Below are 26,914 nucleotides of genomic sequence, written 5' to 3' on the forward strand. Positions count from 1 at the left end.
GCTAGAAAGTGATATAAAGGATTAATGGTATGAAATTTTGGAAGTGTAATTTGGGAAGAAAGGGAGCTAATTCACATTGTTAGTGTGAAGTTTAATTAATTCAGATGAAGCATCATTCTTCAAAATTATTCTGGTCAAGGGAGGTCCAGGAATCCTTACAAAGTCATACGTTACTTCTAGAGTTTTAAAAAGGCAGAAGGTTTAGAGGGGCAGAGAGTATTAGAGGGTCTTTGTATTTGTTGGAACTGTAGAAAAGTGGCCTTTCACCATTGAGCAGGACAAATGAATTCACTTTTCCTGTCCTGCACCTCTTCATGTATCTACCAGGTAAAATACATAGTGATCTTCCCTCCTCCCATTTTCTCACTTTGCCCACCCCAGAACGTAATTCTCTAAGATTTATGGTGGTAACTAACCAAAGGATCCAATCACAGCTGTACAGAAACTGAGAGTTGTTTAAATCACGTTTTAACTTCTGTTTGGCCTCTTCTGGCCGGCCTCCACAAATGGCAGAGAGGCTGTTCCACGGCCTTACTGAGCTTTGGCAGGAGCCATTGGCAGGATGCAGAGAGCAAATCCTCTGAAAGAAAATCATTAAGAGCAAACAATGCTAATTTGTGTTGTGAACAAAAATATTTAAAAGCTAGGAAGAAGTTCAAACATTTTTAACTGTGCTTTTAGAAATATGGCAGGAATACTTAACTTTCTTTGTAGTTTTCCTTTGGACTTCAGGAATCATCTTGGCCATCTGAGATCAGTAGTTTGTGTTAATATGATCTTGCATGCCAAAAATACTTAGGTAACTCTAACTGTTTACTTTTAAAGATTTTGTTGTCATTAACACAAGTCTGCAGAAAGAGGCTGTGTAAATAATTGCATTCATATGTAGAATTTGTTGGAAGATTTTGTGTGAAGACGAGAAAATAATGTATGGCTAGATACTTTTGAGCCTGTAGATAACTAATGCTCTAATCTGAGGGCCAGCTTTACCATAAGGTTTCATTCAGTGCATGAGGCAACCAGCAATACCATTTCTTAGAAGAGATGCTGATTCACTCTTATGGCATGTACTGGCATAAACTGACCCAGTGTTTAAACATGGGAGTAGGTGTCCTGATTTCTTAGAAATACAGAGGCACCAAGTGAAAGAAATTCTGCATAAGGAGAACCCTGTGAATAAGGACGTTTTTGTTCAGGTGTCTAAAAGTCAGTTTGTAAATGATTTGTTAGACAAATTTCAAGCTGTTGCTTTTTTTTTTTCCCTATAGATTTTCTATTTATACAAGAGTTGCTTGTTGAATAACAGTGTAAAACAGGTATTCCCTCACTAAACTCACAGTTCTACAAAGCAAAACAAATGATTCTGTGATTTTCTTAGAAGTAAGGATCATCCCTGTAAAGGCATCCCTGATTTATTGTCATCGCCAGGTTCCAGAAAAGCCCTTCAGGTTCAGGCAGGCAATGTGATTTCTCAAATTCATGTTTGGTGTTGAATTCTAGAGACCTTAAATATTTTTCTTTATTATTGCTCATTTTGTAGGCTATTGTGCAAATCTGAGTGGTGCATTCTGGCCTAAAAATTGTATTTCAGCTCTTTCTATGTCCTTCTCACTGTTGAGATATGTGAAAGGGGGAGAATCATAAATCATAGAATGGTTTGGATAGGGAGGAGCCTTAGAGACCATCTAGTCTCAACTCCACTGCCATGGGCAGGGACACCTTCTGCTAGACCAGGTGCTCAAAGCCACATCCAGCTTGTCCATGAACACTTGAAAAAGAGCATCCAGAACTTCTCTGTTCAGTAACCTGTTCAGTAACTCATCACCCTCATGGTTGAGTGTTTCTTCACAACATCTGATCTAAACTGACCTTCATGCATTTTAAAGCCTTTACTCCTTGTCCTGCCACTCCATGCCCTTGTAAAAATTCTCTATCCAGCCCTTTTGTGGCTCCTTTAGTACTGAAAGGTGCTATAAAGTCACCCTTGACCCTTCTCTTCTCCAGACTGAGCAACCTAAAGTTTCTCAGCTTGTCTTCATGAGAGAGTTTTTCCAGTCTTCTGAGCATCTTTGCAACCTCCTCTGGACTTACTCCAACAGTTCCATGTCCTTCTGATCTTATGGGCCCCAAAGCTCCCAGTGGGGTCTCACAAATGCAGAGCAGAGATGCAGAATCACCTCTCTTGACCTGCAGCTGTTTTTGCTGCAGCCCAGAGCATGTTTGGCTTTCTGGGCTGCAAGAACACATTGCAGGGTCATGTTGAGCTTCATCAACCAACACCCCCAAGTCTTTCCCAACAGGGCTGCTCTAAACCCACTCTCCACTCAGCCTGTATATGTTGAGATACATGACCAGGTGAAAACAGGGAGGTCAGAAAAGCAAAGACGTGTATATTCTGCAAATACTAGTTGAAGCTGTGGCTGGTTGAAATCATTCACTGGATAAAAGTCTAGTGAGAGAATAAAATACATACATTGCTGCTATGACACAAAAATGTTAAATCAACAGAATTCTGTAAATATTGTTTGTGAAAAGTTTTATGTTGTTTTTTGGGTTTTTTTTCAGGCTGCCTCTAAAGAAACTATCATTGCTTCCATACAAATGAAACAGCCTGAAATGAGATGGTGATTCAAATTTCACTTAAATGGCTTATGTTTTGAATGTACAAAACACAGATAAACTGAAAACCAAAAAAAAATCTTTTTAAGAAGTATGTTCCAGCATTTATAGCTACAGAAAGAAGAAAGAGATGCTTGAAGGAATTGGTCAACATACTCAGCTGTATATTTTCCACAGTTAGTTTCTAAGCAAGTGTAGTTTTTGTAGCTCTTAGTTTTTCCCCTTGTTATAATTTTTTTTCACTGTAATGAGCACGTAAGTCTACACTTCAAATGACATTCCTATAGAATACACAAATCTGTGCTGAAATATTTATGGTTGTGGTCTGCAGCCAGGTATTGGCACTCATACTGCTTTCAGGGTACTGAGGAACTGCATCTTACATTAAATAAGAAATAACCCAGGAAGCAAAGGGAAAAGCTTAAAACTTTATCCCCCCCAGTGGAATGCCCTGCTCTTGGTGCTGCAAATTCATTCCCAAGGTTTTTGGCTCTTGTTTTCAATCCATTGCTTCAGCTGCACAGTGGTGCAGCTTCAGCAGATGTCAGAATGTCTCTTTCCTTAGTAGGGCTGCAAACTATCCAAGAGTAGCTGAACTTTTTTCCTACAGTTCTAAAGAAAGGGAAAGACTGCTGCTATTGCTTTCTCTTCCTGGCATATTTTGAAAGAAAGAATATTGTCTCCTGATGTTTTGAAAGAAAGAGTTTTCGACTCTAGAAAACCCTTAGAACTCTAAACCTCTGATGGTAGGAGGCTTTTGCAGAGAAAAAGCACCAAATTCCCGAATATGAGGGATCTAAAGTGCTATCATACATGTGCTCTGTGAGTCTTTAGCAGTTCAAGGTCAGTGGCAGTTGCAGATCCCTTTGCTCAGCTGACTTTCCCGAGGCACTGTGTAAGGCTCTTCAGCACCTGACTTGCTGCTCTCTCTGCCATCACAGTGGCTGGGCACCCCTGCTGGAATCACCCACAGAAGAATCAGTTTCACATAGCAGATATTCAGGTGAGGCAGTAATAGAAACTTGTATAGAATACCAAAACTGACAGACAGGCCATAATCTGGTTAGGTTTTGTGTGTCCTTGTAGTACCAATTCTGAGGCAGAGCTAACTTTGGCCACAGGATTTAGTTATCTCAGTCCATACTGATGATTGCTGTACATTTTCAAATAGCAAGTTGAACTATTATAATATAATAGGTTCTAATATAAGAACCTTCCTGACCATCCTCTACTGAAATTTTTTATCAGCTCTCCCAGCCTTCATTTGCATGCTGAGGAAGGGAATCACATTGTAATTTGTGTCCTAAGAGAAAACCTCAGAAAACCTTCAGAAAACTACCTAATCCTTGTAAACTGGACTGCGTGGCTGACTGGTGTTTCACTGCAACAAATAGTAATTACAAGGCATGCTCTAAGCAAGGCTTTCATAAAACTGAATGAAAAATATGATTCATTTCCCAGGAAGACTGACCCACCCATTCAGCCATTGACATGTCTGTTGTCTTCTTTTGCTTCTTCTTTTGCTTAAGTTTCAAAGGGAAATAAAATGTCTGACATGGAAGACCTGCCTGAACATATTCCTCTTCTGTATTTAAATCTATTTGTAAAATAATGTTTTGATTATAAGGTTTCCTAATTTTTCAAGTGTTAATAACAACTCTCTGCATTTTCACCCATCTACTTGTGTACTAATGACAAGTAGTGCTCTTTGGGTTAAATCTTCTGTTGGCCTCTGATAAGAAAGTTTCCATCATTTCCAATCATATTTGAATATAAGTTTCTAATATTGTTAAGTAATCTATTTCAAAAGAATTTAAAAGCTGTGTATTATCTCAAGACAGTTAATTACTTTTGAAAAGAAGTTTGTGATGCTGTACTATTAACGTAAGATTTCAGTTAGAGACTTTCTTTTACAATAGGATAATCCTTAACCCACTTTAAACCTTCAAACATCCAATAACTAGATCTTTATGATGCTGCATATGAGAAAAGATGCCTGTGGCTACCTATGCCAGACATGTTTCCAGGATTAAAGTGAGAGTGCAGTAGGGTGGTGCTGATGCTACTGGTTTATACCAGTTTTTTTACCCCTTTTTCAGAGTTTTAGATCAGTGTGAACAGGGTTCTAATTATATTCTTTCAAATAAAATTTCCCCTGAATCTTCAAAAGCATTGTATTATTTGATATTTTTAATTGTATTTGATTTTTCATGCATGTATGTGCTTTGTCTAAATGTTACTTAAAGTCTAAATTTTGCATGATCAACAGAATAGAAAATTTTTTCTCAAGATTTTGGCCATGACAGTAGTATATGTAAAGAGGGATTTCCATCCTTCAGTGAGTTTAGGGACAACAAGATGTCTGTGAAACACAATTAGCAAGACTGCTGGTACTGCCCTCGTGGAGCTCACTTCATAATGAGGGTTGTAATACAGAGTAAAGTTCCCTAGTTCAAAACTAAACTGAAATGAAAAGAACCCTCTCCATTTGTGATTCTGTTGCTTGTCAAAGGTGAAAAGAGATAAAAGTATTGTACATTCTTAGATCTGTTGCTGGGTCAGTGTGCAGACAGCAGGATGCCTAACTTACATGGCAGCATGTAGCAGTGGTCAACACCAATATCTCAAATGCAGCCTCAGTTTACCAAATCCAGCCAATCAAAACAACCAATTAGTCAAAGATGTATTCCTCTTTCCAGAGTGAACTTTACTCTTGTGGAGACCCGATTAATGTGCTTTGGAGACCTGTAATGAGGGAGAGCTTAATTATTCAGATTTATCAGCTTGCAAAGGTTTTGGATGATCCCACATAAGCCTGCTCAGTCGGCATTCCAGAATGTGCAACCTGCGTGTTTAGCAGTGGTCGTGGTTTGTTTAAGCACATAATTTAACCTTAAATGCCAAGATTTTCAGTAATATTTTCCACTAACTGAAGAGATCCCCTCTTCTAGACAATTGAGCTTATTTGAGAAGTTTCACTTTATGTACTGCATGAGTTGTTATTAATTCTGTGTCTAGTGCCATAACAGCACTGCTTGTTTACTATATAAAGATGTGTTCCCTCCCCCAGAATTCTTGCGATCCAAGATAAGTGAGAGGAGACAATGAGAAAGCCATACTAGAAGAGGAGGGTGTGGAGTAAAACAAGAGACAGATAAGATGGCAAAAAAGAACCTGACAGATAGGCAGGAGCAGGCTCTGGGAGCACTTTGCCTGCGAGGACCTTCCGACTGCTGCCGCACCCAGCTGTGCTGGTGCTCCATGGAACCACCACTTCCCTCTGCTGGGGCACCACTTCCAACTTTGGTTCTCAGCTTCACTTGTTGACTCCAGAGTGTCCCTTTGCTTTTTCTCATGCCACCCCTTCATGAGACACTGTCCAGCAGAAAGGAAGCTCTGCAAAATAAATTTTCCTTCCCTCAAATTCCCCCTTCAATGACTTCTGTTGTAGAAACACCAGTAATCCTTGAACCAGCACTAAACTAACCCTAGTAATATCTTTTTACTGATTAAAATAAACTAAAAATGCTCTGTAAGTGAAAGCTGTATGCTCAGCTAATCTGTAGAAACAAACATGCTGCTTGCATACAATCACTCACTCCACCATCTGTTTGCTTCCCATAACTATTGCTTTGTCTTTAGTGAAGTGTTTCTTGGCTTTTGCAGATAAAGTTGTTTTTAAACTTGCACAACTTTGCAGCTGGACACATAAACTTGTAGCAGTGAAAATTACGAAGAAGAAAAGTAGAAGGTGCTTTAGACAGAGAAATAAGATTCTGAACCTAAGTGAAACGTGTCCCAAAGGAGACAGCAGATTTGAAAATAGCACTAAAGAGGTACAAGAAGATTGGAAGTCGGAAAGAAGAAAGACATTTTTCTTTTGACAGAAATCTGGGAATAATGAGCCCAGCAGCTCTTCTTTTATGAAATCTCCAGCCATCACCATGAGCCATAGTTTCCATTTCTATCTAGGCTTTCTGCCTGAGGAAAACAGAACAAAATTTATTTGCTTTTATCAGTGAGATTCCCAGTGAATGCAGAGTCACCTGTGATCACAGAGAGCATATCAAGGTCAGAGAGTTAAGGAAATGTCCTGCTCCTCCTTTTGAAGAGCTCTTCCAACAGATCAACCTCTATAATCTTTTGCAGAAAAGTAGCTGAAGCTTTCAACAGAAAAAATAAGACTAGAAATACTAACCTGTTATTCTGTCTTTGACAAAATAATCCCACATCTAGGATTTAGCTGAATATGTTGGACTAAAAGGAGCTGTTACAAACTTGGTTTGTTTTCTACCTTTGCAATAATTTTATGTATTTTGTTGATCTTGAGATGGCTGCAGTAGTTCTCCAGCAAAGTCTTGTCAGGGAAGATGCTTAGAGACCTATGGATGATGCCAAAGCTAGGGAAAATATGGCAAATTTAGATGTTCCACAAAAACTGGTAGACTGCTGCAGTGCATCTTAGGTGTTCCACAGGAACAGCAGGAGAGGTTCTGAAGCAACCACATATACATGCAAAGTAAATAGTTTGCTCTGCCACTGCATTAGCAAGGAAACCACTTCAAACAACTCTCTCTACCTAGGGAAAAATGTAGTAATAATAAGCAATAGCATAAGTCTCCACTCCTTGCCCCAGAGGTTGTCTACTAATCCTTAGGAGCCTTTGCACTCTGCAGGCTTCCTTTTTCTATCCTCATTTGTCACAGGAGAAATATTTGTATGGGTCACAGGCATACTGCAATTCAAAAAAAATTATTAAGAGAAAAAATTTTCACCAAGGAATCCCTTTATATATGTAAGGTAAACAACCAACTATGTGGGTTCTCTGAGGAAAACAGAAACTTATTAAAGAAGCTAGAAATCCCTCCTGCTTGTGAGTTGCTGGAAGCCCATTGTGCTGATGCTTCTGAGAGGGAACTGAATGCACTTGCAAGGGTTTTCTTTTCTTTCATTTCCAAAGGGTTCTCTGGTTTGAGATCTCCCCATAGCTAATTAAAATAAGAACACAGGGTGACATTAGCTATGCACCAGAGTGGGAGTCAGAAGCTGTGGGTTCAGTTCCCAGCCCTGCCGCTGACTTCCTGGGTGACCTTGGGTAAGCCTCTTGATGTTGATTTTCAAAAGACCTCTGGGGCCAAATTTTCATATTGAAGTTTGGTTTTCAAAGGAGCTCAGTATCTAGTGATTTCCATGATGCTGATTATGGCCAGAATTTCAAGCAAGCTCAGCAAGAAATGTGCTGAGCTCTTTTGAAAATCAAGCTCTTAATCTTTTTTCTGCCTCAGTTTCCCATCTGACAGTACTGGTGAAATATTTCCCTTGTCTGTCCTGATTGTTTAGACTGTAACTCTGCAATGCCAGAATTGTCTTTTCATGAATGTGTATAGTGTCTTGTACAATCTTGTTTAATCTCTATTATGGTTTTTAGGCATTACTGTAATGATTGTTACACTAGTGTTCTGTTTTAGCAAAGAAAGAAACTGTAATCAGAAGGTAGCCTAATTATTGTGTTGTTTCTTTGATCTGGGTGAAGATCTATACTGATTTCTTTAGCTTACTGGGGTGGATGTCATGTGGAAATCACCAAAAGCTGTATTTAAGATCAGGATATGTAGGTTAGCTGACTTCTCTCGTCCAGCAGGGACAGTTAATCTATCCGAGCAGCCGGTTAGGTCGGTTTGGTGTGATTTGTCAAGAAACTTATTGACTGTCTCTACTACCTTGTTATACTTCAGCTGCTTACAGGCCAATTGTTCAATAATTTGCTGAAGAAAATTTTCAGGCACTGAGTGGTGTGAATTTCCATACACCTTCCTGCCTCCCTGGTTAATAATGTGATTCTGTTTGTAGTTCCTACTGCACCAGCTCTGTTTACACCTTTCCCACACTGCTTTCATGCTCTTGCAACATCTCAGAGCAACATAACATTCTCTGTTGGCAAAGGCATAGAGTGCTTCTTCGCTTCATAAGTGCTGTTTGCTTCCTGGGACCCACTACAACCCATTCCTGAAATTCCAGATCAGCATTGTCAGTGATAATCGAGCTCCTGGTTTCAAGCTCTGTGCTGTACAAGCCAGAGGCCAAATGTAGTAACCCAGGAATGTGTGATTGCAAAGACTGTCACTTCCCAAGGAACTCTGCTTACTGCTAAATGACTGCCCTTTCCACATACCTGTGGGTGTCACTAATACAGTGACTCTTCCCTGCTAGGTTTGTCATGTATGGGTGGCCAGCACCTCAAGCAGCTGAAAGTCTGGAAGTGATCATTTCCTATGTTTACAAAACCAGCATGCACTTGCTGCTGTTTTCCAGATTCCCCTGTACTCACTGGCTAGAAATAGCTATGATTCAAATGTGTTCCCCCAAAGAGTCCTTTTGATACTTTATGTTTTCCTTTACTTGAAATGGGATGCTGTTCCTTGATTAGCTCTGCAGTGAAAAATCTAGCAGGACACCTCTAGGAAGTGTATGATCTTGGCTATTTTTCAGTTAAAGCTTAGTGTTATGGGGAGAGATTAACTGTGCCTTTGTCTGTGACTAGAATTTTCTATTGTTGTATTTTTTAAGGGAGAGACTCCCTTTTTGGTCTTTACTAAAAGTGATTTTCATTTTCTTTTCTAACAAATAATGTTCTAAAGTGTGTTACATGTTCTAGTATTGGCATGCATGCCATGCCAAGGTGGTATTTGATTTCAAAGAGCTGTTATCTGCCAGGGCTGGTATCTGTAAATAAAAGCTTGGAATCAGGGAAATACTAGAGATGGTTTGGGTTTAAGAGACCTTTTGAGATCATTGAGTTCCAACCCCTCTCCCATGGACATAATCCACAAAATCAGGCTGCTCAAAGACCCGTCCAACACTTTCAGGCATGGGGCGTTCCACAGCTTCTCTGTTCCAGTGTCTCACCACACTCACAATAAAGAATGTCTTCCTCACGCCCAATCTAATCTGTCCTCTTGCAGTGTAAAAGCTCTGCTTTATGTCCTGTTGCTGCAGGCCCTGGTAAAAAGTCTCTCTCTAACTTTCTTCTGATCCCCCTTTATATATTTAGTCTTTAAAAGTTTTAAATTTCTTCCAGTTACTGAACCCAGTTCCCCCATTTTACTAGTAACCAAATGTGTAGAAAAGGAGGAATCTTAAATTAGCTTTACAAACTAGAGAATCCCAGTAACACTGAGCTAACCTAAATTCAGGGTTGTAAGGCAATGCTTGATTTCTGATGTGAAAGGAGCACTGACAAAAAGGTGATTCCTTAGGGTAGCTCTTTTGTATTCAGTTTTGGTTCCCTTCTGTAATTAGTGCAGTTTGATTGTTTCACTTATATGAAACTGTTTATTTTGAGATATAAACCCCCTATCTTCCTCAGCATCATGTTGGGATTGGAGGTGTTTCTACAAAGGTTGTTGTGCCAGCCAAAGAATGCAAGGGAAGCTGATAGTTCTTAAGAGGTAAACTGTAATGTTATTCCATTCTGGTAATAACTATAAGACTAAAATAACAAGGGTAATTTTATCTCCTTTGCTAGAAAGATGTGCAGGATGCCCTGTGATTTAGCTATGTGCTCGTTATCCCTGTTACAAAGCACTGCTGTGTGACACTGCAACTGCTGTCCCATCAATTCAACATTAGCTTCCCTTGTTCTGCTTGTCCTGCTCTGCCATTCTTATTTCTGCTGCTGTGTGCATCTGTGCTGCGGCTGTTCAAGTCCTTTTTCTGTCCCAATTCACTCCCCTATTAAAGCTGATCTGGAGAAGAAAGTGTAGGCATAGGGAGATCTTGAGGGTTTGAAAGACTGCCTAGTGTTGGACCTTAGTTAAGGCACTCACAGTCATCCCAGCATGTTTGCCATAAAGCACAGTCATCTCCAGATTGCTGTTATCTGCACCACGCAGAATGTCAAGGTGAACTCAGAAGTGCACGTTTTGGGATACAAATGACAGCGATGGAATGATAAGAGTTTCCTCATGCATGTAGCATTAAAGAAGATGCACTCTGCCAGTTACACTCCTGGCAAATGAGAATCTGCAGAAAGGGATTTAAAATAAATATCAATCAGACTTAAAATTAACTACTAATTACCATCAGAAGCTACTAGGCTTCTGCAGTTATAATCCATGAGTATTTATAGCTCAGGGCTCTAGCATTAGGTTTTTTTCTACTGACTGCCACTCAAGAAGCCTAATCTTACATCACAGGACAGGTTAAGAAAAATCATCTCAAACCAATGACAACATTATGTCTGGCTGCACAAGGCCACCATGACATTGTTTTGGAGGATGCTCTATATACCGGGATTAGGAGCATTTTTTGTTTCTTTTGGGAACATTAGTGAGGATTATTACAGTGAAGATCTGCTCAGTGTGCACAGCATGGCTCATGCAGAATGCCTTCATACACACACAGGCAATATGTCACCCTGCTTTAATCACCATGCAGTTTTATGATTGAGCAATGGCCAGTCTGTAAGTCTCTCTTAAAACCCCCTTAAACAACAACAGCTCAGTTTTATTTCTTACTTTGTTTTGATATGAATTATAATTTCTTCTCTTTTTTATGTAGCTTAGCAAAGAAGTATTATTTTATAAATATGACTTACTAGATAATTACCATGTGTTGTCCAGTACAAGTGTTGGTGTTCTTAGAATAAACAACCAGATATTGTGCAATTACTAGATGATACTGGGGCTTTTTCTGTGTTGTATTTTTTGCATTTAGTGTGGAACTGATGCATTCACTAAGAATGTATTTGGAAATTGTTCGTAGCCTTAGTTACTCAGGGGTAAGACAGTGTGGTCTAATGGGAAAGACAATGGTCTAAGCACAGTGGTGGTGGTTCTGGATGTATTCCTGCCATGTGCCTCAGTTTTCCACCAATGACATGATCACAAGTATAACTGACCTCCTTCTATAGTGTTTTGTGTTCAAGAGAAGAAGAGTGTTAGTACTTCTTTTTGTTGCTTAAGAAAAATTCCTCTTCTAAGCAAGTTGTCAGGACTGTGGGCTGGTAACCAAGGCAGAAGCAGAGCAGGAGATGCAGCCCCAAGCAAGTACCCAGCCAGTGCCTGAAGCAGTGACAGGCCATCCCAGAGGCATTCCAAGCAGTGCAAAGCTGCAGAATTCAGAGCTACTGAAATGGTAAAGTTTATATGCAAAATAGAGAAAAAAATTATTTCTGTTAAAAAACTTGGGAGATGAACACAACTTCTCTTTTAGTTCAAAATGTTATGTGGATATATATAGTGCTTCACTGCACATTGAATTATATTAAATTGATGTAACATTTTAAAATTAGGTAAATTCATTCTGAAAGTAGGTAAGACTTTTAGAAAGCATTATGAAGTATTGAAATGCATCACTAAGAAGAGAATTGCAAATGTTATCTTCATTAAAACTAATTTTAAAATAAAATATAGCACCTAAAATTTCTTTCAAGTACTTCAACATTTGGGGGTGAGGGGGAAAGGGTATTTTGTTCCTACCATTTTGTTTTCACATTTTCTTATTTGTACTCATGTCTTTATTCAAGAGCAGTATTTTACATCAGTCTTCTGGTAAAGGGAAGCACATCTGTTCTCCCCTCCTTCCTTTGGGTGAAAGGGGTAGTGGAGCTGGTTTTCTGTACTATAAATCTGCCCATTCTCAAATGTGACAGATTGTTCTTTCCTGTGCTTTCTCTGCAGTTTCAGAGCTGCTGAGTCTGTGTCATTCTTTTGCCAATCACAAAATCAACAGGTTAGTGTTCAGGGATTAGAGCTTCATCCCTCTCACTGTATCTTTTATAAATATTCCTACCTGTGTCCCCAACACATGACAAACTCCGTGTGTCTGTGTTCACAACTCTCCTGGCACGTTATTCTAAGGTATTTTCAGAGAGCTGTTTAGAATAGGAAAACAGTGAAGTCTTTGTCAGAAAGTCTTGTGAGGAGAATGTGAAGAGATAGATTGAAATGGTAATCTGAGTGATAATTTTCTAGTGGTATGATTATTTGGTGTAGCTGGGGGGTTTTCTGCTCACTGGTTCCATAGGAGCCTGTTGTGTGGACTGCTAGGAACCACTGCTACCTGGTCTCTTGACCCATCACTGCTCTTTTTGTTTTCTGTCCATTACCCTGGAACAGTCTGTTCAGGAACATATCCTAGCAGAAGCTTGTTCCCCCTGAAAATCAGTCACCAGTTCATCTTTTCAGAAGTGAATGTCTACAAGAATGCACAAATGACATACTGAAACAGGCAAAGTGACTCCCAGCCACAGGGGTTACAAGATACATGATGTTAGCTTTTGTTGACATGTCAGTGACATGATTTCTGCTTGTAGAGAATACTTGCAACAGATTATTCTGAGAAAATAGGAGTTGAATTTACAGAATAGACTATCCAAGGACTGCTAGGGACTTTTGCAAAAATGGATGGGGCTCCCCTTCACTGTCAATACCAACAGCTGATCTCTCACTACTCCAGCCCAGGATTAACAGTGCCTTCCTCAAGTCCAGTGTGGAAGTGGATTAGGCTAAACAGCCAAAAGGCACTCCTAGTGCAGATTAGGAGTGTCCACACACTGGGTTAGTGCCAAGTAGTTAATGCATTCTGTATTCACACCCTCGCTTATTTTGCAACAACTTCCCTGTGTAGGCAAGCCCTACATGTTCATGTCATTTGATGGTTAGCATTGCATCAGTGACATTCCAGATTCTGACCACAATGTTAGTAATGGAAAGTGGTTCATCTTCTAATGAAATGGTAGGCTTTTTTTTTTTCTCCTGGTTGCGTCTTTTGCAACTTTTTCTTTCATGTGCCTGGAGTGAATTTCTTAATTTTTTTAATGTGTGTGATATTCTTCTCATCTCTGATACATGAAATTATGCTCTCTAAGCATGGCAATTGCCTTTATACATTATACTGCATGAAGCAGTGATTGCTCAGCCTTTTTTCTTCTGAAGAGCAGGAGAAATCCCAAGTAATAAAAATGCTCTTTACATATATTTGCAATTTAGTAGCTTGTGTCTGATATATTTTTTCCTCGTAAGATACTCCAGTTTTCATGCTTCACTTCATACTATGGCATCCTTAATACTTGTGCCCCGTTGTCACATGCCTGGCACACAGTCTGTTTATCAGTTTGGTTTATTTTCAGCAAGTGTCTGGTACTTAACCTGCTTCTTAAGTTTACATGTCATCGTGGGTGATGGCAGTTAAGATGGAAAAATATGACCACCTTAGGTTTTCCAGAAATAGTAGCTCCTCTGAGCTTGCTAATAAACCTTCATGACATCTTTTTAGGTAATCTTCATCTCCCCCAGCAGCTTCTTCAGATCGAGTCCAGGCAGCAGCAGTGAGGAAACTGCAATTTAAAATGACATCCAAGGACTTTGAAGTGTGGATTTCTCATGTTTCTTTACGATAACAGAAGGAACAAGAAAACTGCCTCTGTGTTTGCCTACCAAATTGTTTGAGTTGTGTGGTTTATAATCAAAGATATATCCTTTCTGTTCTGCAGACAAGTTCCCACTGTACAACAGTCTGAATTTCCCAAAATCTGAAGGCAAAGTTGGTCTCTTCTCACTTTGATTAGTGTGTGAGTTGAAGGCTTTGCAGGGTTTTTTAGAGTTCTTGTGGTTTTTTCCCCATAGCAGTTGTAGTCACATTTTAGTATTAAATTTAGTATTATATTAAACAGCAAATTTTATCTAGCTGCAAGTGTCTTTCAAACTCCTTCACTTACATTATTTCTGTAAGAGCTGTCCAGTAACATTTCCATCAAATCACAGTTTCTCTTCATTTAAAGGCCATTCTGAAAAACTGGCATCAAGCAGATCCACCCAATAGTGAAAGGGTAAGATGGGAACAGTATTTTCATTTAGAATAGTTTATTGTGAAAGACCTGCAGCTTAGTGGGACAAAATACTATAAAATATACAAGTGCTGTGAATTTGATGGCATTGAAGGAGTTTTTAGAGGATTGATGTTTAGTGCAAGACATGATCCTTTCCTTCCCTACTGTTGTGTAAAAGAACTGAAAATTTGCTAATACATTCCTCTAATTTGTATCTCACACTCCAGGAAAACAAGAATGGCTTATATTTACAGGATTGGCATTTTGTTTTGGATTGACCACATGCACCTCTGTGTGCTTTTTACACAACCATGTGTCAGACAGGGCACATACAAAGCACTTGGCAGTAAATCACCAACAAGTTGCTTGGCCTGGGCAGGAGCAAGTAAATTTGCAATTGCAATCTGGAGCAACGTGTTAGAGGCCACCTTCCTTAGATCAACTTTGTATTGCAACACCAGCAAGTAATCAAATTGTAATGTACTTCAATGCAAAGCCTAGTTTGGCTTGGTTGGCAAATTAAACTATCGCATGCCTCTGGCAAAAAGCACAAAGCCTTTGAACTGTTTGACTGCAGCTGTAGCTTGCACACCTTATTTTCCCTCTTAAAAATCAAATTAAACTCTAACCTGCAGCCTCTGTGGTAATTTTCAAGGAAAATTAAACTGTTGCTAACCTTTCTAGCAAAGATAACTGTCTCTAATCAAGCTGAAAGGTCCAGGTTGAAATTCCCCTCTCCAAGTTTAGACAAATTTATTGAAGGAAAACTCCAGGGCTTATTAAGTATGAAGATATTACTTCTGACTCAGGAAGTCCTTGGCCACAAATTGCTAGAGACTGGGACAGTTTGCCAGGAAGGTATTACTCTCTGCTTCCCCTCTTCTTTTACTCCTACAGCATTTATTGCAGATCCATCCCTAGGGAAGGACACTGGACAGTTGTTCCGGTCTGCCTCTCTGGACGGAAGGCTAACCCAAATTCAGAGCAGTGATGGGCAAGCTGACTCACTTCCAAGAATTACCTGGTGGTCTCAGCAGTGTTAGGTCTTTCCTTTAGACTTGTCCCTGGCCCTTCCTCACCCCAGATGCCTTCTGGCTCCTAGAGCACAACTCCTGCATGTGACAAAGTCGTCACCTCCCCCACCTTTCATTATTTTCTGTGCCCTGCTGGCAGGAACACTTGGCATCTGACTTGTCCTCATAACATTCATGTTTTTCTTGGAGCTCTCAGAGATAGGATTTTTCCCAGCCTGGATGAGTTGCTGTTATTTCTATGGAGTCAGCAGTACAATAGACCCTCTTGGGAGCCAAGACCTTGTCTGTCTGGGGGCTCAGGCTTACAAAGACTCAATCCCACATGCTTAACGTTACCCTTTGATTCTCAGGATTAGTGTCTGACTGTGGCAGGTGAGAAGGCAGAACAGCCCAGCACAAAAGGAAAGAAATCAATTGAGTTTACATTGCAACATGTACTCACTGAGAACCAGGTTAGAGAAACAGAAATCGGGGAGAGGGCATTGCTGACACTGGGAGCAGTCTCTTAGTTGTAGAAATAATAGTAACAGTGGAGATGATTTTTCCTCTCGTGTTTTTTTAACATATATATTATCTATGCTTAGTATAATTCACAATCTAGCAGTTAATGTCTCTGCACTTTGCTTTTCCTATTTTTAAAACTTGGCTTAAAAGTTTAGTCTCTCTCAGCAAAGTAAAAACTCAGCTAAGGCATGTTAGTCACAATATTATCAAGAGATTAAAGTGATAGAGAAATAAATTAATACCAGCTTTTAATTAAAATTGAATAAGTAAAAAAAAAGTTGGCATTGCAAAATTCATTATGATGTGTTACCAAAAATAGATACCTTGTAAGAATGCAGTTTTATTACAACGGCTGTAAACATCATTGCTGAGATAGCCAGATAGAAAATGTGTTACTAATACTCATAACTCGTTTCAGTTGGCTGGAATGGAAAACTAGAAACTGTGAAGGCACTTAAAATGTGATCTCTCAGACTACCAGAATAGATGTATGCACTCCTGTTACTTAAGGCAACATCTGAATTGTGGGAACAATAACTTAGTGTTTTCTGCATCTGGTTTTAATTTGCAAGGAAAACTCAATTTTATAAAAATATAAGCTGACTGAGCCGAAATATGTATGATCCGGTGCTTTTATTTCTTTCTGTAGAATAGTCAGACTTGCAATTTAGATTCTCCAAATTTTTATACATTTCATTTGGTAAAAGAATCCCTTTGACCTTAATGAAAACATCTTCCAGTATGAGGCTACAGATACAAATCTACAGTTTAGAGCATTTTTCTGACCAGCTTAAGATGTGTGTCTGTGTCTTGTGTAATCTCTGCAAAATTTACTATCACTGAAAAAAGTTACTTTCCTTTCTTCTCCTGTAATGTAGAACATCAAGCAATAACAACAAATCTGTGGGTGGTTTATCTGATTTATGTTAATTTGCTATTGACATGCTTGAGGTATTACTTGCATCATCCCAGTCTTGCATATTTGTTTTTTAAAATATTAGCTGCTTATGAGAAGGAAATATTTTAAATAATGATTCATTTGGGCTGTGATCACTTCTTGAAGCCAGGGCCCCAGTCTGATAGGCTATATACAAAGTCATTGCAAATGAAGTGCAACCTGAAATGTTTAAGATAAGCTTGCAGCAAGAGGACAGTTTGAATCCAAGAAGATTAATATACCCCACCTACAAGGATTAGGTCTCAACTCATGAAATTTCAACCATTAAACATGAGGCATCTGAATCACCTCCAAAGTCAGCATGGGAAGAAAGTTACCCCAGCCTGGATTTTAGCTCAGATAATTTAGAGACCTGAGGCCTTCAGGGGAGGCTGAAGATTGAGCTCATGTTTTTTGAACTTTTTGATGCTTCACTAGTCTCCTGAATTCTTGTGTCAGAACCTAAGTAAGCATACATAGAAGTGATGAGGGAAGTGGCAACTCTAGCAAAGTCAGAAGGTTACAGAGGTGAAAACTTTTCTAGAAAAAGCCACTTACATGCCTATCTTACACTGTTAGGTTTTAGAAGTAAAGTCACAGGCACACATTTTAAAAATTCATCCACCTTCCTTGGCACCTGCATATTGATTTTTTTTTTTTTAAATCATCTTTTGTTAGCAATCCCCTGTCCTAGATCTTGCTATTACTGATGCTTTCTTAATGTCATTAATGGATGTGTTGCGCTGGTACACTGGAATTACATGCCAAGTTCATGGGTTGAAGCTAGGTACAACATAGAAAAATGTGATCATTTCCACAGGAAAGATTAGAGCTGCAGTATGTCAAAATTTGCACTTACGTGAATTTAAGGACAATCTGATTCTCTTGTTCTTTGTTGGCATTCCTTGTAGAAAAAAAATCATTATAATATTGAAATAAAACAGTGCGTCTCAAAGCTGCCACCTGCCAATAACTCCAGTATTTCTTAGCCTTGCTGTCTTAGTGACATTTCACACATTGTTTTGTATTTCAAAAGCATAATTAAAAAAACTTTTTCCCTCCAAAAGTTGTACTTTCTTCAAACACTATGTGCTTATGATATGAGCAATCTAAGAATAATATGTGACAGTTCCTTTTTGAAAACTGGTGACTAACACAAGTGCATTTCTGCTGTCCATACCATTGCAGTTTTGGTTTTTATAATTAAATTGTGCCCACTTTTTCCTTCTGATTTGCAAGTGTTTGCCTTTGTTAGGTGGTCAGTATCTGGTGAAGGTATGTTAGTATTCTTGGAGATTAAAGACTTGAAGTTATGATTGACATTGGGCATTTGAGCTCCTTTTCCCCCAGAATCCACACCCTGTTGATTGAATGAGTAGCAGACCCAGAAATATCCTTCATGATTGCCTGAGTATTCCCATGGTATTCACAGGAATAGAATCATTGGAAGAGATAGTTTGGGTCATTTAGTTCCAACATCAATACCTGGGGTTAGAGCACTTGGATCAGAAACATTCTTAAATGCTTGGAATATTGAAATGGAAGGAAGGGCAAGCTCTCTTAAGGAGGAAGGTCTGGAAATAGGCCTGGCATAGCAAGGGGTGCTGTGGTGCAATGAGGGCTGCAGCATCAATGCCAAGAGTCCCCCAGCCAGAGCTGTGCTGGCTCACAGGGCAGGAGCTCAGCCCAGGCTGGGTGTGAGAGGTTTTGGTTGCTCCACAGGTGCTGTCTGCTGGTATCATCCGGAAGGTGATGGTATCACACAGGCACGCAGCACTGACCATAAGTTAGGAAACACTGCTCCTTAATAGATGTGGAAGACTGAATACCAGGGATGCAAAGATGAGCTGATAGTGTGCAACAGCAGCCCAGGGAGCCCTGGATGAGATGTTGTAGAAGACAAATCATGAAGTAATTCTAAACTCTCTGTGTCCACTTACGTTTCTCACTCCTCCCTTGGAGTGCAGCTTGTGCAGCTGGAGAGAAAAATGTTCTCTTTGCTTGGGACACCTTGAGGACTGCACCCCAGGGCCCTTCTCTGCCTCTGCAAAGGCATTGCAGAACTACCCCAAAGGAATGGAAAGCTATGGCAGGTGTTAAGTTTGCTGTTATTACCAGATAAGATTCAAAGATAAACAAATGCATTCAACTAAAACCTAGATTTACAATAACAGAGGAGAGCTAGAAGATAAAACAACATGTATGCATTTCATTAAGGCTATACTTAGCTCTCTCGCTCTTTCTCTCTAAATATATATAAATGTATATATATACATATTTGTCTCTTCCTTAGCTGCTCCCATGTCTCAGTTTTTGACTTTGGCTAACTAACTTCTGCATGGAACACTAGTTGGTGTGCCCCTGGGTGCACAGAGCTACTTAAACCTTTCGTCTTCTGGTAAAGGTGAGGACCTGCAGGTCCTAGAGCTGTAGGTGGATTTATTCTTGTTTGTCTGCCCTTCATTTCTTGGCATTGGGCCATTGAGTGTTTTCTGGGAATTGTTAGTATTTCATTCTGCCCCTCCTCTTTAAGGTTACTTCAATAACATTTCTATTGTCTGTGACACTTTCTGGCTTTTGTTTTTCACTAATTATAGTCTTACCAAATACAACAGCATCACTTTATAAATGATGCATTATGATAAACAGTACAAATTCCTTTTAAAATGTGTACTGTATATACAGGCTATACAGCAAGCCCATTTATGACACTCAAATACAAACTGATATTGAGGGTAGGACTGCCAGATCTGCTCCACCTCATCCTTTGTTAGGTTCTGGGGACTCATCTGCGTGTTACTGGGTTTTGGTGAACTTGAATAGTGAATACCAAAGGTTTTGCATATCTTCAAGCCAGCCTAGTCTCCTTCCCAGTCTTTCTTTCCAGCATTGGCTGTAAATAGCCATACACACACACACACACACACACACACACACACACACACACACACAAGTGGACACAATATAAAAATCCTCATTTTCTAAAAGACATTATAGTACAGTATTTTTTGCAGTGTCTTGTTCATGGAGTGGTGCAGAAGCATGCTGTGGTATTTTAGATATCACTGTGAGATAGTGCTTGGCAAATGTTGGATTTTATTAGCTTATTTTAAGTATTGGCAATCTACATTAAATAAAAAACTCTTTTTTTTCTTTTTTTCCCCATTCTACTTTCTCATAAATCAGATCATGGTAATGACACCATTGAACAAATTGATGAAGATATAGCTGTGACTCGGAGTCAGACAAACTTTATTTGTCCCATTACACAGGTATGTATCACTGCTACAGTAATTGACAGGGAAATAGTTATTTCATGTTCTTCATTGGTTTGTTCATTACAAATCTGCAGTACCTGTTAAACAACAATATATTTAACAACAAAATAGTATAAATTTTAAGCATTACCAGAGAAGAGCAGTAGTGCTTGGGAAGAAAACCCATGTAAGTGTGAATGCAGTTTACCAAGCAGGACCTCATCCTATAATTTGACTGGAATGTCATGTATGAGTGCCCAACACACTTCCTGCTGTTTCACATAAAATTTCAGAAGAAGCATTTTCATGGGCATTATCAGTTCCTTTAAATCAATCCTTACTGATTACAGATGACAATGAAGAGGCCAGTGCGGAACAAAGTCTGTGGACATATTTATGAAGAAGATGCCATTCTAGAAATGATCCAGACTCAAAAGCAGAAAAAGAAAAAAGTCCGGTAAGCTGAAAAGAATGTGTGGAAAAGCTATTTGCTTTGCTGTGTAAGTGGAATTTTACTCCACTTGTTCTAGGAAATGTATTTAGATTGGAAAGGCTGCAGGAAGTAAAACCTCAGTGTCTGCCCAAGTCACAGTCTCCTCATTAGTACTAGACACGTGAAGGTGCTTTTCTTGTTAATGAAAACAATGTGTAAGGAAATACTCAGGAATTGTGTGGGGAAGTTACAGCTACTTGTAGTTGCACAACAGAAGTAAAGAAATTTCATACAGCCATAACCAACAGAGACCTCAGTTTCCTAAAATTTAGTTGCTGATTTGTTCCCATTGCTTATGTAGCAAGCTTTGAGGGAAATGAAAATAAATTTCTGAGTGTTAAACTGAGAAATATTAAACCACAACATTTTAGGTAGAACAGAATTTAAGAATGAGATCAGATAGTGCAGTGCAGTTCCTACCATGATGCAGTTAAATAATTATTTCCTTATATCACCAAAATAGTCTGCCACTTTCCACATTGGACATAGTTTTTTGAATGAAAAGATATAACACTTGAATTTTTAAACTTCAAATTCTCCACAGTAAATTTGAAAATTAGAATGATGTTAAGAAAAAAAAAAAAGGAAAAATAAAGAAAAATAAAAAGAAAAGAGGCTTGAATAGTAACACATTTTGGAGCAAGTTGAGAGGACATATCATCATTTCATATTTGTTTTTACACCATTTATGCTAGAACCTCCTGCAGTGGAGATGATGACTTCATGGAAACTTCCCAGTTGCGGACTTCTTAATAAATGTGCAGTTTGCTCAGGAAGATCTGTCAGAGACCAGCAACCTGATTTCCATGAAGATAATGCCACAGGCATTATTTCCTCCACCTGTTGCCCTGGCATTTCTGTTAGGCTCTTCACAGTCCTCCATAGGGGTTACAAAGGTGGAGCTGAAGTTTTTATTCCAGGCTCCTTCCCTGCTACAGGAAAGCAGTGCTATAAAACCAAGCATCAGTTGGGATGGCCAGCCTCTATCTCAGTGTCAAGACACTTGAAGAACAAGATGGAAGAACCTTGCTTGTGTTACAAAGCCGAGGGAATGGGTGCAACATACTGGGAATAACAAAACCAGAAGCATGGATTGACAGAAACTTGGCTGGAAAAATGAACAGGAATTGGGAAATAGCTCTTGGAGGAAAGTGAGTGTTCTGGAAGATAGGGAGAGGCTAAAAAGCATGTGGTCAACAGCCCAGTGACAAGAATACCTTCTCTGATACTGAATTTAGGATGTTCATATCTAAATATTCCTCTGTGTTGTTAAATCCATCAGAATAATGTTAATTTAGAAGAAATTGTTGTAGCGGATCAAAAGTTTCAGCTCTGCTGAAAAACAAACAGGGTCACATGATTGAATTTTACCTTTTAAGAAATGGAAGACTACAGAAACTCTGGAGTCAAAAAAATAGTATCTGCTGTACAACACTTAGCTTTAAAAGCCACCTGATACCCAGACCAAAATTATTTGTGCAGTCTGAGCATTGACAGTTTTTAATATTGAGCTTTTAGCTTGCAGCTTTCAATTTTTACAGCAGTTATTCCAGTGCTAGAAAAGCACACACACAGCAATGCCACAGCTTCACTGTAACTAAATTAAGGACTCCTTGGTTTTTTCTGCCCAGTCTGACCAACCTGCTGTAATTTTAAACTTTCTCATGAAAATGCAGTTACTTTGAAAACCCATCATCTACTGTGGTGGGAGCACAGATGCTGCAACACTGTGGTCCTGTTCCCATATGCCAATCTCCTGGCGTGGCTGCTGGGCTGTGCTGCTGCCAGGGATGTCCCTGAGCAGGTGTCCTGGCAGAGTAGGGCATGACTGCAGGATCCTCGCTGTCCTGACTATGGAATCAGAGCTGTTGCTCGCTCTGGAGACACAGAGTGGCTGTTTCCTCACAAGTGCTGCCCAGTTTGGATCCACAGGATCCCCCAGTGCCCTTGGCAGTGCAGTGCAGCCCTGCAGCTGACGTCCACACAGCCCCGTGCTGACAGGCTTGTCACACACTCCTTGAGGTAACTCTTACGTCTCTTGGTTTGCTCACTATTTTCCACTGCCTGGAAGGACATACTAATACTTTATGCTTACAGGAAATGTGGGAAGCTTTCTGAGCACTTGTTATTCATTAATCTGGCAAGCTATTGCTGTATTAAGGTGATAAATGGGAAAACTGAGGCACAGAGCAATTAAATGACTGATCTATGACAAACACAGTAAGCTGTGGACAAATCTGGAGGAAAAGTTATGAGTACTGAGTGTAAATATGTTCAGCACCTCAGACAAAAGTTACTCTAAGAGAGGAAAAATAAAAGGAAAGTGTTACTTCTGACTATAGGTACTGCCTGTGTATGTTTGGGCTGCCACCAAAAGAAAATGACCTTTTGTCCCTGAGTATCTTTTCACCCTGCTGTCTTTATCTGGCTGTTTCAAGTAGCTGTAAGACATTTTGTACTTGATTATCATCTTGAGGCTGTTAATTTGACCCCATTTCTCCTTTCTGAGCTTTCACAGCTCACAAAAGGTCAGGTTGACTTTTTACACCAACTAGATAGTCCACTGATTCACCAGTCAGTCGTGGCAAGACTCATTCCCTTTATTTGCTTCCCTAGAAAATAATTTCCCTACTTATCTGCCAGTGAAGATTATACTTTCTCACTGCAGATTAGTAAGGTAAGAGGTATTTACCTGCAGTTTATAGAGGACTGCAGAGAAAGAAAGCAACACAGAAGGGTGTCCATGCAGTGCTGATATCATTGCTGATGAAGGCAGCTTGTGTGCTTGAAACAAGAGTGGTCTACAGGTGAAAGGCTCCATCTCTCACTGTGCTCCTTCTTTCCTTCCTTCAGCTCATGATTGTCACCAGTTGAGATAAATTTATTTTTTCCCACATAGATCTGGTGAAGCGGACAAGAGGTAACAAGGAACTGACAGAAAGAGTGAAAATCCCAGATTAAAAAAAAAAGCTAACAGCTGTTGTGCAAAAGTCTGTATCTGACAAACACAATTCTTCCAATTTAATAGAGTCTCTCTTTTCTTTTTAACAGATGCCCTAAAATGGGCTGCAGCCATGTTGATGTAAAAGGATCAGATCTTGTACCAGATGAAATACTTAAAAGAGTGCTTGACAGTCAGAAGAAACAAAGCTGGTCAACAGTGGACACCTGAGCTGGATATGCTACTGCCACAAAGAAAATTTGTTATTAGAGGTCTTCTGAGATAAATTGCTGATTCTAAATAGGTTGTATAACTGATTGTTATTTGTTAAGTGTTTCATTTATAGGTAAGTCATTGTTAAATGTTTCATTTATAGCCAAAGTTAAAGATCTCTGCTGTAATTGAAAGCATTTTTTGAACTCAGGAATATAAGGAATTCCAGTTAAACTTGTCTGGGTTTTGTCTACCTTCCTGAATTTCTGAAAGCTTGCATTTGGTAAATAAAACATGTTTTGCAGCATTTAAACTTCCTTGTCAGCGTGCTGGTTTCTTCAGCGTATTAGAGATGCAGATCCTGCCAGCATGTAATGAGTGCTTTGCTCTATATTGCAGATAGTTCTGTTACTGTCTCTATAACTACTGGAAATGCTTGGAGTAGGGCACTGTGACCAAGGATTTTCAATGCTTGGGATCATGCCCATGCTTTAACACAAACCTCAGAGATGAATTTTCAGAGTGTTGCACACTTCTACCTTGTTTGTGGCATAGAGAACCACTCAGCTTTGAGGATCTCATCCTTGCTTTTTATAATTTTTGAACTCTCTGCCCTGATTTAGGCTTTTCTTTTGAAATTCAGAAGCATTTAATTCAGGCTTTTTGCATTTGGGAGTCCCAGAAGGTTTTACCTTAATATTGTAGGCTAGAAGACTACAATTATTTACAGAGGTATTCCAGTAACTAAGTTTTAGATAGTACAAATATATTGTAACTATATGCCTTGGATTGAAAAGCAGCTAATCTCCTTTTACATAAGCTTCAGATATCTATGCTTTTGGGCACAGATACAGAAAAGAACTTCAACTTTGTGACACTATTTATTGCCTAAATTTATCTGAACACATCAGGCAGATAAGACACATATATACATGAGTTAGAAATAGCCATAGGTAAAAGGAGCTGCCTTGGCAGTCAGATGGCAATTATCTCTTGGCATATGTAAGCAGAAAATACAGGTTTCTTTGAACTCTGGGATCCTTAGTGGGCTGGATAGTATTTTCCTATGTAATTTTTCTGAATTTATAATCTGACATTTCATGTAAAATGTAGCTGAGGTACTCATATGCTAAGGTTTTCACTCTGGGTTACTGTTTGCTAACAGCTCTCCTTTCATAGACCATTATTAACCCCAATTGCACTTAAGTGCACAAACCACTTCAAGCTGAAAATTGTTATTTTGTAATTGAAGAATATTAATCTGCAAGCTGATTTCACAGCTGAACAAGAGAACTGAACCATTATTACTTGCACTGGGCTTTTGTGTTCAAAACACTTCATGGGAATTGGCTGGCTAATTTTCATTATGTGGTCTAACCCCCGAGGTCCATCTTTTTCCAGCTTGGCTGTGAGCGTGGGTGCTTCTGCCATGGAAGCCTAGCTGAAATTGCTGAAGGGGACTGGGGGGTGCTTGAGCAGTATGTACTTGTTTGTATTTTCTTGTGTAAAATTAGGTCACTCTTAAGATGCCTCAGGGCTCAAACCTATAGTTTTTAAGGTGGGTCACCGATTTTCACTTAAATACCACAAGGGAAGATGTTAAGTATAGTATGTATCAGAAAAAAAAAAAAAGGAGGGGGAGGGAATGTCCTTTTTGTTTAATCTTTAAATTTGTGGGTTAATTTATTCTCAGACCATTTCTAAGCAGAACAGTCAGAAACAGAAACTTGCATTGGTTAAACAAGCTCTGCAGTTTCTGGCAGAGGTGCATTATCATTGTCCTCTTGGATCTAATTCAATCCCTAGTGATAACCAGCCTCCCAAGTTTTCAGATGCAAAGATGTACATACATTTTCCATGGCCACAGGTGTTGCACCTCAAATTTAGTTTGTGTAGGTGTCTGGGTTGCTTGAGCGTGCCTTCCAATAACACATAACATTATAAATGGTAAATTATACCCAGATTCCTACCAACAAACTGGTGGCAGCAGGTTTGGTTTGCTACCTGTGGCATTTGTACCAGTATAGCCTTGGATTGCTGCAGTTCCTGATATGGTTCATTGCCCTCATGTTCCAGTGAGTAATGCTGTGAGGGAGATTGCTGTCTTGGTTACACCTTGTTGTCCTACGTGAAAAAGAGGCTTTACCCATCACAGTGCTGCACTCAGCCTCTGTTAGCTAATCCACAGGTAATAAGGTGAACTGCCTGCTTAAGATGATGCAGCTGGGAGGAAAAAACAAATTGGAAGCAACACTTGAAATGAAAAGAACAAATAGTCAAACTGTCACTTATGGCCACTCTTAAGAGGAAAGGTATTTTTGGTTCTTCATATTCCTGCTTCAAAATGCATCATCTTCCTTCTCTCCTTTGCTAGCCTGAGCCAGGCAGTGTTAGTGAATCAGAGAACCTGAACAGCAAGTGAAGTGCAGCCTAAGTTCTGAAATCCTTCTTGGTTTCATCTGAAAGAAATGGACTGATATTTTGCAGCACTCACCTGCCTCGCTTTAATAATAATCACATCTGAGGTGAATAGGCATGTGTATTTAAACAGAGGTAGGTTTCTTTCTTTTATCAGCAGAGATGCCTCTTTTACAATATGGCTGTGTTGCACAGAAAAAGACAGATACTCATTCACTTGTGTCAGGGTTGCTGGTGAGAGTACTTGAGTCTCATTAGAATCAGTGATGCACCACACAGATTCAAGTGCTAGAATAAACTGCCTGTGTTCACTGAAATCAGTGAAGTTCTCACCAAAACGTTTAGCATTTCTGAATTAAAATTATAACATAGCATCCAAGGAATCCTAGTATGATGAATGATACATTTTTTTCTTTGAACCTGGACCTTGAGCCATCCTGTTGATTTTGTCATGGCTGGTTCTCTCTTTTTGTTCTTACAAGTAATTTTCCTCCTTAAGTTGAAAGATTCCAGGGTTGGTCATCAGCATCCATTGCAGCTGGCACTTAACTAGGTGGAAGGACAGACTAACCTTGGCAACTGGGGCAGGCTTCTGTGCCTGTCAGCTCACCTGGTGCAAGATACAAACCACTACTGATTCACTGGGGTGGCTGCAGTTAATGGCAGCT

The 26,914-nt window shown here is 39.4% G+C and overlaps 1 protein-coding gene across 1 annotated transcript in view; it reads left to right on the forward strand.

Moving 5' to 3' along the window:
- The window catches only part of NSMCE2 (NSE2 (MMS21) homolog, SMC5-SMC6 complex SUMO ligase), a 126,393-nt gene extending 102,252 nt beyond the window's left edge, over window positions 1–24,141 (forward strand). Inside the window, exons 5-7 of the mRNA XM_033078196.1 lie at window positions 20,111–20,196; window positions 20,532–20,638; window positions 23,726–24,141. Of these exons, the coding sequence (XP_032934087.1) occupies window positions 20,111–20,196; window positions 20,532–20,638; window positions 23,726–23,846 (314 nt within the window). The 3' untranslated portion in view covers window positions 23,847–24,141. The remainder of the gene's footprint in view (window positions 1–20,110; window positions 20,197–20,531; window positions 20,639–23,725) is intronic.
- Window positions 24,142–26,914: the final 2,773 nt, after the last annotated feature.

Source organism: Catharus ustulatus, chromosome 1 (assembly GCF_009819885.2).
Source record: "Catharus ustulatus isolate bCatUst1 chromosome 1, bCatUst1.pri.v2, whole genome shotgun sequence".
NCBI lineage: Eukaryota > Metazoa > Chordata > Aves > Passeriformes > Turdidae > Catharus > Catharus ustulatus.